The 12,059-nt window shown below is 36.1% G+C and overlaps 1 protein-coding gene across 2 annotated transcripts in view; it reads left to right on the forward strand.

Moving 5' to 3' along the window:
• The window catches only part of Vps13 (vacuolar protein sorting 13C), a 168,880-nt gene that overhangs the window by 83,739 nt on the left and 73,082 nt on the right, over positions 1 to 12,059 (forward strand). For both annotated transcript variants that reach the window (XM_083110859.1, XM_083110860.1), the window contains exons 31-35: positions 2,705 to 2,884; positions 3,230 to 3,391; positions 10,260 to 10,421; positions 10,627 to 10,784; positions 11,833 to 11,950. In XM_083110859.1, coding sequence (XP_082966985.1) covers positions 2,705 to 2,884; positions 3,230 to 3,391; positions 10,260 to 10,421; positions 10,627 to 10,784; positions 11,833 to 11,950 — 780 coding nt within the window. The remainder of the gene's footprint in view (positions 1 to 2,704; positions 2,885 to 3,229; positions 3,392 to 10,259; positions 10,422 to 10,626; positions 10,785 to 11,832; positions 11,951 to 12,059) is intronic.

Genomic DNA, 12,059 nt, shown 5'->3' on the forward strand with positions numbered 1-12,059 from the left:
TCTTTTAATGACCATAATAATGAACTCATATTCATGAATAACTTTGAGTATCTTGATGAGTCATTAATATGTGATAAAAACAATTTTGTTAATGAACAAAATAGTGATCCGTATTGCAGTGGTGTTAAATCTGTTCTCGCTGGTTGTGAAAGTTCACAACAGAGCAAACATCGAAACTGGAAGAATATATACCTTATTCACAATGATCTACTTACCATCAAAGATTTTCACAATCCAAACCGGATAAGAATATGCGTGCCTCAATCATTAGTAAATCTTGTACTGCACAAGTATCATGATCAAGGTGGTCATTTTGGTACAGACAAGACACTCGGCAAAATTTACCAAATATTTTACTGGCCTCATATGAAAAGAAACACAAAGTCTTACATCACTGATTGTGAAATTTGCATGAAAAATAAACCAGATAAACATCCTCCTAAGTATCTGGAAATCATGCACAAACCCTCAAAACCAGGTGAAATATTATTTATTGATTTACAAGGTCCTTTCATACGTTCCTCCAAAGGTGAAAAATATTTACTAACAGTATTAGATTCTGCTAGCCGTTATCTTGTGGCATATCCTATTGGCAATAGTACAGCTTCCATCGTAACTAGAAAACTAACACATTCTTACTTCATCCATTTGGGAATACCAACAATCATTATATGTGACAATGGTCCACAATTTCGTGCAGAACATTTTACAAAAGGTATGCATGCTCTCAATGTAAAAATTTTTTACATACCCAGTTATCATCCAAGTGCTAACTTAGTGGAGAGATATCACCAGGAAATAAATAGATTGATGCGTATATTTTGCAATGGTAAACATAAGCAATGGTCTAGCCATGTTGCTGCCATTTTACATCTGTTAAATAATTCAATTTGTTCCAGTACAGGTTATGCTCCTATAGAACTCAGGCTAAATATTGAACCTCAAAATATCTGTAAAAAAGTACTAACGGATCGCATTCCTGATGTAGAGATGTGGAAAAATAAGCTGCTTATGGCAGAAACATGTAGTTTCAATAAGAGACAAAAACATATTATAAAACAGCATGAAAAACAAGCAACAAAAAATCCAGTAAAGCAAGGTGATCTGATCTTCATAAAACTGCATCCTCAAAGTGACACTATCACTTGCATTATAAAAAAATATTGTAATTTATACCAAGGTCCTTTTGTTTGTATGCAAATTCATGATGATAACACAGTGAAAGCCATATGCTGCAATACTGGAAAAGACATTGCAAATATTTCCGTAAAAAATATCAAAGCTTGGCATTGTTCATTGAACAAACAAAAACTTTGGATAAACAAACTTTTAAGCATGCATAACGATTTGCAACTTCATGAGTTAGGTTTGGAGCAGTTGCATGATGCTGTCTAACGATATTTATTAAGAGCATGATAACAAATTGTAAATTATAGTGGTACCATATTTGTGATATGTGGAGTTTGTGCATACATGTTGTCTATTGCATGTTATGAATGTATGCATGCTAATTTATGTATGCGAGATGCATATGTTATGATTTTATCTCTGCATGCAAATTGTACATGATGTGTTTTCTTTTTTTTTTACTGATGCATGTAAACTGCACGTGTGTTGTTTTGTGTTTATTCTTGAAAATTGTACAAATTTGGTTCTGCGATTATGCATACAAACTGTACATATGTGTATTCTGTTTTGTGTTTATGCATGTTAAGTTATTTAATATATGAATCTGATATTTTGTCATAATCTTACATGTTGTATCTTTGTTTATGTGATGTTTGTTTTGTAACTAACTTCTTGCATGTAGACAATGTCATAATTTTAGTAATGCATGAAGTATTTGACATTTCTTCTTGATTCTCAGTAAGAAAGTCAAATTTCCCAACCCCGGGGAATTTATGACAGATCATAAGTTCTCTAGTTGAAAATGTTGTATATAAAAATAATCACGCTGTACAAATTACAACTTTGCCAGCAATGTGTAAAAAACTACAATGGCAATCACGCTGTACAAATTATAACTTGGACAGCGCTGCAAAGAAAAGTCATATTGGCAATCGCATTGTATAAAATAGAGGAATAGGAGGGTGGAGATATTCTGTGGCTTGGTTGAATGGAAGCCGGGGTTGTAAGTTTATGCGATGCATGTTAATCGGATTGTTTTCTAACAAATTTCAAGCATGTTTGCATGTAAAAATTAATAAAAATCTGAATTTACTAACACCAGACTTGTTTTTGACATTTTTCAAGAGTTAGCGTATGTGGTTTAAGCCTGAAAGGTAAAAATCCAAGTAAGGAAGTTGGTCCCCTGCGATTCTCAAGTTGCGAGAAGTGCTACGAGAATAGGTAGGCGGTCATTTATAGTCTCATTTAGTAGAGCAGAACGAGAGCTATAAAATGGTATAATACAAATTATACCATGTATACCATAAATCATGTTAATTGCTACAGGGTTGAATAAAGAAGGTTAATGTAACTGGTTTAGACCTGAATGAAGGAATTTTATCAGCACATTTTTTAAAATATTTTTAGAACCTCCTTCCTGACCATAATTTTGCACCTTGAAATCCATTCCTAGTTATAACATTTCTGTAAAGTTCTCTAATTTATTTGATGATACATTTAATTTCTAGCTAGTAATCTAATTTGAAATTTACTGTAGATGTTTTCCCTCATGTTTAACTAAATTGCATATGTACAGAACAATTTGGAGTTGACCCTGACCAAGACCTGCCTGGAAGTGCTACAGACAGTCGGCAAGGCATTTGAAACGGCTCTTATGGAGGGCGTAACAGGAAGAATTGGTCCACGTGCACCTTATCTAGTGCAGAACGACACTGGCATGACAATAACCTTGTTACTGGAAGGTGGACACTTTGTGGTAAGTTTTATTGTAGCATCTTTTGTCTTTGTAAAACACTAGGTAGAAAATAGACAGTAATGTTGATTTCTGATGTTATTTACAAATAACATACATGTAGATTGTCACTGAAAACAACTTTTCTTAATAGCAATTTGCTAACATCTGTGTATGGGCCTGAATTATTGACTAACGATTTACCACATTCCACTGTTATATTTTTGTCTAAATTCACATTTCTAGTCCAGCATAATTTTGTGCTTAATTATCCAAAATTAATGTTTCATGTACTTTTTAAAAGAAAATAGTGATAAATTGATACATCTTTTACCCTGCTCAAACTTTAATGTTCAATTTGTCATTTAGTTACAGGATGAAGTTGGGGTGGATGAGTATAAACAAGTCATTCTAGAGCATGGAGCAAACTGTTGCCTCACAAATCCCCCAGGAGCAGCTGATCAAGCTTTAAGTTCATCATCAATCATTCTGGAGCAGGGACAAGTCAAGGAGAAGTACCTGAAAATTAAGGTTAGTCATTAATATACTATCTGAGAAAACTGTTTCTTGTTTGTGTGTGGGGGGGGGAGGAGGGGGTCCTCAGAGGGTGGTGGCAGTGCCCACCTAAATTAATAGAAGAATAGAAAAATCAAAGAAAGAAAGGTTTCGCAGATAAACGAGTACTTCCTCTTTGTAGAAGGCTGCCCAAACTACAGCATGCGAGCCACATCCAACCCACTAGCACTTTTTATGTGGCCCACATTAGTACTTGTAAAACATCAAACTTTAGCTTGAGGCATTGTATTTAGTGTAGATATGGTATAATATTACCCCAACCAATTGCTTAAGTTGTTAACTAGCCCTGTATATGAAAAACTTTGGGTATATATTTTAGTGAATTAGTTTGCTACCTCATTTTTTATTCCTTCGAAACATGAAAAAGTTATTTGTTAAAACACTAAAATCACACACTAACAGCACGATAAAAAACACTTCGGAGTTCTTCCAAGCTTTCGACTCCTTCATGGAGTCATCTTCAGGGCTGGTCGAGGACAGACGGAGTAGACGCGGTTGTCGTTGCACTGGCGTCTACTCCGTCTGTCCTCGACCAGCCCTGAAGATGACTCCATGAAGGAGTCGAAAGCTTGGAAGAACTCCGAAGTGTTTTTTATCGTGCTGTTAGTGTGTGATTTTAGTGTTTTAACAAATATGTTGCCGGCACGTGACGTAAGAAGTTTTCTAAATCATATGAAAAAGTTAGTTATGTTGCTGAAGAATATTGCAAGGATGCATTGGTGCCAACTTCGTATCACTTTGCATCACTATACATACATCATACATCAAAGAAAAAGTAATGAAATCATTATGCTGTATCCATATACAAGCAGTATAAACCAAGGTGCAACGAAGACATGTTTTAAAAAAATATTTTCTGTAAATAATCAGATTTGTTTAGTAATTTCTTGAGTTAGTTACCTCCTTCATTATTCTGTTCTAATCAACTTTGTATGTGTATAATCTATCTGAGATTATCTGCTATATACTGCAGACCTATGAAAAATATGTTCCACTATATTAATGCATAGCAAGAATAGGGTGATTAATCAGTACTCTGTCAGTATTAGCCAATATAGGCACATCAGTGAATCTGATCTGCCTATGAATAGCCTATAATTTATTGCAAAATTGTTCCATTTTGTTGTTATTTTTATGAATATAATGTATGGTGCGTATTCTTTGCTTTTGTAAATTGTAAGCCTAAATGTGCATAGCCAGCTTAGCAGCCAAGCATTTTAAGTGGTCGACTTTCAATCTTATCACCAAAGTCCTCAATTTGAGTCCTTGTGTTTGTGTATATGGTTTTTCTTTGCAAGTGTCCCTGCATCTGTTTCATGTAACCATCACTCATCCTCATCCTTTTGATAGCCAAAAGTGACAGAAAAGAAACATTAAATAACAAAAATACAAGTACAAATAATAAATGTGCACTTTCTTTTCATTGCACTCGCGTTCATGGAACACTTGTAATTTTATATCAGATTGGTAGATTATCAGTTATTGGTGTCTGCAAGTTTTATATTGGTAATTGATTGGTACCTGCAAAAAATTAATATTGGTCTATCTCTAATGCTTATAACAGGGTGGCGACAGACCTGGAAAACCTGGAAAACCGGGAAATGTCAGGGAATTAGAGGTGTCAAAAAAAGTCAGGGAAATGTCAGGGAATTTCGTCCTCATTGATTTTTTCTTTTTTTTTTAATTTTGTTACTTATTTAAAAATATTGATATGGAACTCTGCACGGGAACAGAAAATCTCATTCGTAAGTTTCGGCCTCAACTTTTAGGCCCCTTTTATGCGCAACACAACGACGGCGCCAGAAACCAGTGTTGGCAGGAGGAGAGAGAGAGAGAGAGAGAGAAATTTCTCTCGCCCGGGCTTGTCGGCGGGAAGTTTAAATTCGAACACTCTTTGGAGGAAAATTGTCATAACTCTGGCACTATGGGAGCAATCTACTTCGGATAACTTTTGTTTTGCAGCTAAAACATCAGCGCATGCAACCATGTACAATTCAGAACATCGTACCGAGGAAGGTGGGCTTCGGGTGGGGAACGTCCCCCGAATTTCAATGGAAAAAACAAAAATCTGGATTTTGCTCCCTCTTCTCCCGCTATTTTTGGGAGAAGGCGCGAACTTTAGTATTCTTTTCAAAGAATGGACATTTCTCAAGTGAATGAAATATGTTTCATGTTCTTGGGTGCCATACAAGTTGAATAATAAGCCAAAATGTGAATTTTTCTTTTTATGAAAAATAGGTAATTTGCATTTTTGGAGGAAAATTGTTATAACTCGGGCACTATGGGAGCAATCTACTTCGGATAATTTTTGTTTTGCAGCTAGAACATCAGAGCATGCAACCGTGTACAATTCAGAACGGCGAAACGAGGAAGGGGGCTTGGGGGGCGCGAGCCCCGAATTTCAATGAAAAAAAAACAAAAAAAAATTTGCCCCCTCTTCTCACACTATTTTGGGGAGAAGCTGCGAACTTCTTTTCACAGAATGGATATTTCTCAAGAGAATGAAACATGTTTCATGTTCTTGGGTGCCATACAAGTTGAATAATAAGCCAAAATGTGAATTTTTCTTTTTATGAAAAATAGGTAATTTGCATTTTTGGAGGAAAATTGTTATAACTCGGGCACTATGGGAGCAATCTACTTCGGATAATTTTTGTTTTGCAGCTAGAACATCAGAGCATGCAACCGTGTACAATTCAGAACGCCGGACCGAGGAAGGGGCTTGGGGGCACGACTCCCGAATTTCAATGGGAAAAACATAAAAATCTGGAGTTTTCCCCTTCTTCCCCCGCTACTTTGGGGAGAGTGCGCGAACTTTAGTATTCTTTTAAAAGAATGGACATTTCTAAACAGAACGTAACATGTTTTATGTTCTTGGGTACCATACAAGTTGAATAATAAGCCAAATTGTGATTTTTTTACGAAAAATAGGTATTTGCATTTTTGGAGGTAAATTGTTATAACTCGGGCACTATGGGAGCAATCTACTTCAGATAATTTTTGTTTTGCAGCTAGAACATCAGAGCATGCAACCGTGTACAATTCAGAACGCCGAACCGAGGAAGGGGGTGCCCCTCTCTTCTCCCGCTATTTTGGGGAGAAGGTGCAAACTTTAGTATTCTCTTCAAAGAATGGACGTTTCCAAAGAGATTGAAACATGTTTCATGTTCCTGGGTGCCATACAAGTTGAATAATGAGCCAAAATGTTAAAAAATGTTCAGAAATGTGGCATGGATATGTTGCGGAGAGGGGGGGGGGAGGTTGGTCATCATTGTGAATTTCTAAGGCTTGCTCCAGACCTGTGTCAGTTTTCACCCAAACATAAGAGTATGAAGGTCCAAAATTTCGTAATCAGCACCATGATACCATATGGTATCATCGGTCGAGTACGACCCTACTCTGATGATACCATATATGGTATCATCGGGTTGGTAAAGTTTAAGCCTCTAAATATTACGTGGAAAATGCATTGAAATATCTTTTTTCTTGTCCGTATGGGAGTTGTAAGGGGACTTGTCAACAGATGGAGGGGATAAGAGAGGGTGGCGCCATCCGATAGTTGTCGGACGTCGTAGTAAGGCATTTTGTTGGGCAAACTGAAGGAACATGGAAACAAATAGGTTCCATTGATACATACGATTTTTGTCGAATATCGCCACCCGACAAAGTATCTCACTACAACATGCGACAGAAATTGCATGGACTGCAACATCCAACAAAAATTTAATGCATAAACAAGAAGAGCTTAAGACTGCAAATATGCTGCTGGAATTTTATTACTCTTCTGGCTCACTTCACCTTATTTAATGTAGCAGTGCTTACGAAGGTTTTCTTTCATCATCCTGACGTATTACTGGTTTCGCACAAGTTAACATACATTTACAATGACATTGCACTATTCTTAGATATCAAGAAGATTCCAATCAAATGGGATATTTATTGAATAATATCAGGAAAAGTGAAACATAAATCTGCATTAGTGAACGTTACAAAAATTGGCAAGTGCATGCTCCCAACCTCAAATTTGCTGCAACACTAGTATTGCAATGACATTAATGCCACTCTCTGTCCTGTCTGTTTAAACTCATGAGAGATGGTCATTAATCTCTCACTGAGTAAGGTTAATGTCGAATATTATGAAATAAGATATTAATAATAAATACATAAATATTTTAATATCATATTTACTCTAATCATTCAATCATAAAAGCAAATCAAGAATTTACTTCTCTCTGCCAGCCCTTCTAAATTTTCACTTTCCATCTACTGATTTATACAAGGGGTGGCCAGAAAGTAATTAGAAATGTCCTAAAACAACGAAAAAATTCCATGAAATCCAACATTCTTGTCTTTTCTAGGCCATGTTTGTGTACATAGAACATGCATATTTTCCAACATTTTACTCAAGAGTAAACTATAGAATTATACGTACATGGAATAATTCCGACAGCCACATTAAATCATTTTTTTCCCACTATTTTTTCAACTTCTATCAAAACCATTTGCATCACAGAGCAAAGTGGCAGGTTTCTAACAGGAGATCTAGTGCGTATCTACCGTCACATGGGAGCCACATCTTCGTATTTCACACGAGATATGTTTTGAATGACCAAGCTAAGTGTGCACCATCGGCATTTGTCGAGCGAATAATAATGGAGCTCAAGTTTATATGCAAATTTTGGGAATCGTAACACCTACAAGTCAAAAAAAGATAATGCCAGTTTTTGGTGCCATTATATATCGCTATCTGTCACGTGAGATTGATTGATTTTTTTTTTTTTTTTTTTTTTTGGTTATTATTATTCACCCTTCAGTATATACGGGGGAAATTATCTAAAACCCTTACCTTAAAAGGGGTATGGAAAATAACTAAAAAATAACTTTTAAGATATCAAACTCTCACGAAGAGGCGTAGGCCATATGACTTACAATTTGAAACAGTAGTTTAAAAACACCATGTAGGTATAATTTCAGGTATTTGCCAGAAAATGCGCTAAAATGAAAATGTGAATTTTGGAAAAAAAATAACAGCGAATAGCAAAAAATAAAAAAATACACCAATTTTTAAAAAAAATAACAAAAAATCAAGGTCCCTACCGATTTGGCATAAATAAAACAAGAATGTCAGTAGTAATTTATTGCATTAGTAACAGTGAGTCCTAACCTAATTTTCGGCATAATCACCACAGTTGTTCTGGCATTTGTTGTAGCATTGCACTAAATTTTGTATGCCCATGGCATATGTGTCTGACAGGAAAGACTGGAACTGTCTCTACCGCAGTTTAGCTGTCAAATCCTTGTTCTGCCAGAAACCTCTTCAGTTGAACAAAGATATGAAAGTCGGTACATGCAAGGCCAGGGCTGTACAGAGATTGGTCCAAGATATCTCACCTGAAGTAATGCAAAGGGCCCGCGTGTACTCAGCTGCATTGGTTTGTGCACTTTCGATCGGCCTTCTGTGAATTGTCTACACCATCGTCTGACCATACTATCACTCACGACGTCTGGTCTGCACACCTCACACGATTGCTGGTAGCTCTGTTGCCAAATTCTGAGCATGCAAAAATCTGATTATTACATGTAGGTTACATCGCAGTAGGTGGGAGTCTGTTTAAGAGCTGCAATCTTTAACCTAGAACTATCCTAAAACTGTCGCATTACAACTGTACCAGATTACAGCTACATGCCACTTCTTCCTGCCGCATGTGTGTGTCTCTCTCCGGCCACTAGTGCTGTGTACAGACACCATTGGAGCTTTTTTCAGGATGCCCCTCATATATGTACTTTCAGAAGCTGTTATTAACTGAGTGTTCCTGTTTTAATGTTTGGTTAGCTAAATCAGGTACCTATACAATGCAATTCTATAAATTCCTTACTAGTACCTACAGCAATAATGGTATAACTGCGTGTTGTCAGTTTAATAATACTTCATTTTGATATACTGTACTGAAGCAGAAATCCCATTGATAATGTAAGGAAATATGACACTTTCTTTTGTACAATTCAATTGTTTCACTTATATGCAAGAGTTAAGTTGTTTGCTTTACAGAGAAGAGATAAGTAGCTTTATGCATCGAAAAATGAGTCCACACTCATGGTTCTTGCAAGCAGAGGGTTCCAAACCTCAGTGGAAATATCAATATATAATACCGAGAATGGATAAAGAGACTGATAAATTACAAATTGTATTTCTTAATCAATCACTCTTCACTCTAATCTCATTTAGTCGTAACTTTAAAAATTATCAAGTATTTTATTTTAAACTTACTGCATATGATAAAATTCTGTAATCCTTCCCTAGCTTGTGAATTGTAATAATTTTCGAAATTCACTATTTTGCAGTTTGAATTCAAATCATAGAGAATAGAGAAATTAAGTCAACTTCATAGAAGATAATATTGGTACTTAACAAATCCATACCTGGATCTGTATGAGTTTATTATTTCCATTTGCAAAAAACATGGATTTAGTTTAGTTTGTAATTGTCAGGGAAAAATGTAAATTTTGTCCTGGAAAACCTGGAAAAGTCAGGGAATTTCATTTCTGCTTGTTTGTAGCCACCCTGTATAAACATTCTCAACAACTTTAACCCATTGGAGGCACATGGCACAGTGGTTCGGATCTCACTTTAAACTGTAGGTCCAGTCCCAATTAGCCTTACTGTGCATAAAGTGGACTTAAAACAACAAATCAATCAAATCAACAACTTTAAATTCTTACAACTTTTAAGTATCGGTATGAATATCAAAGTCCTTTAGTTTTTGGATATTTTTTTTTGTTTCCTTGTGGTTTTCATAATGTAACAAAACTTCTCCATTCCCAGATTGTTGAAAGGAACTGTGTCCTGCAGTTGCCTGTGACCCGAGCGGACAAGCGCTACTTTAACCTAAAGTACAAGCCGGAAAAAGGAGATCCGTGGGGTTTAGTGTCAGATGTGAAAGTTCAAGATGGAGGAAAGATCATCACCTTGAGAAGCATCATACAGGTAAAAGCACAGTTGAATTATTTAAGTTCACAAGTTTCTGTAAATATTTGAAACTATTTTTATGTTAGTACTGCTACAGAATAATCTGTATTATCATCAATATCTGCACATATTCTTCATACTTATCTATGAAATGTATATTTATAAATTTGTAAAAAAGTGAAATACATTTTTTTTTTCATGTTCATTCTTGTTGTTCTTCCAGGTGCACAACCATTTCAGTGAACCAATTGATGTCTACTACATGACAAAACGTGGCAATGAAGTAGAGTATGTTGGGACTGTGGATCCAGCTGGACAGATTAACGTCCCACTCAAGGCCATTTACACACCAACTAATGAGCTATTCTTCAGTGTTCGAGGGTAAGTTTTTCAGTCCAAAATTTTCCTTCATAGTGGGAGGTGTTATTCTTTGGTGCAAAACTTGTGGATGTAATATTACAATTATTTTCTGGAGCTCCCATGTAGTCAAATTGTTCGAACAATTGGGGAGCTACTGAATGGAAGAAAATCAGATTTTGCTATCAAAAGTCAGAAATTTGTGGCAATGGGACTCGATACACTGACCATGCATCACATTGAGGCCTTAACCCTCAAATGGTTATTGTGCCATAGAGTTTAGCTTTTAGTTTTAGTGACACCATCCACCAAATGGGGATTCGAATGTAGGACCCCACACTCTTGATGTTGGCCATTTTTTTAGGTGATCTGGTCAGCAGCATGCTCTGGCTACCTTTACACAGGGTTGTCCCCCAGGTACCCCATTTATTTGAGGCTGGGTGAATCATAGAGCCACTTCATGCAGGGACAAGACTGAAAAAAAAATCAATTATAGAACACCCACTCTGGGAATTGAACCTGGGTCTCCCACATGGCAATCAGATGCCCTACTGACTAGGCCACTGTTGCTCCTTTCTGATTAGAAGAAATATCAACATTAGTCAGTGACAGGGTTAACGCCATACTTAACACTCCTTTTGTTATTAATCTGATTAAGACAACTTGAATCAGTCGAAATATTATGTAAAAGCAAGTGTTTGTGCTAGAAATATCCCCAAAACGTGTTTTGAAACATTTATGGACTGATTGAATTAGGTTTGTTTACATTGCTTTTCTGCCACTTTTGGCTAATCACGACGATGAGGATGAGTGATGATATGATGAAATTGTTGAAGGACATTCACAGAGAGCACCCATGCCCAGGGTGGGATTTGAACCTGGAACTCCTGGCATCGTAGCATGCTGTGATAACCACTCCACCATGGAGGTCAGAAACACATTATATTTAAGACAAATTTGTATTTGTAATCTGCACATGTATGTCACTCACAGATATTTTAGTTGCTGTGTCTTTATTTCTGTACCAAATTGAACCCAACTGAGATTAGTGTGAATTTTTATTTGTTTTCAGGTACAGTGTTTCAATCACGCCTTTTGTTTGGAAGGATCTTCAGAAGACCCTTATGATGTCAAAGCTTCTTCAGTGCAACCCTAAGAAGAAGGAAGACAAGGAGCCCTTCTTCATAAAGGTAGGATGTTTTTTTTTTTTTTTTTTTTTTTTTTTTGAGTATGTTAAAATTATTTGCAATCAACTGTATTACCATTGTTTATTTTCTGAACTTTGATTTATTTATAAAT

The sequence above is a fragment of the Lepisma saccharinum genome, chromosome 24 (genome assembly GCF_977018435.1).
Source record: "Lepisma saccharinum chromosome 24, izLepSacc3.1, whole genome shotgun sequence".
Taxonomy (NCBI): domain Eukaryota; kingdom Metazoa; phylum Arthropoda; class Insecta; order Zygentoma; family Lepismatidae; genus Lepisma; species Lepisma saccharinum.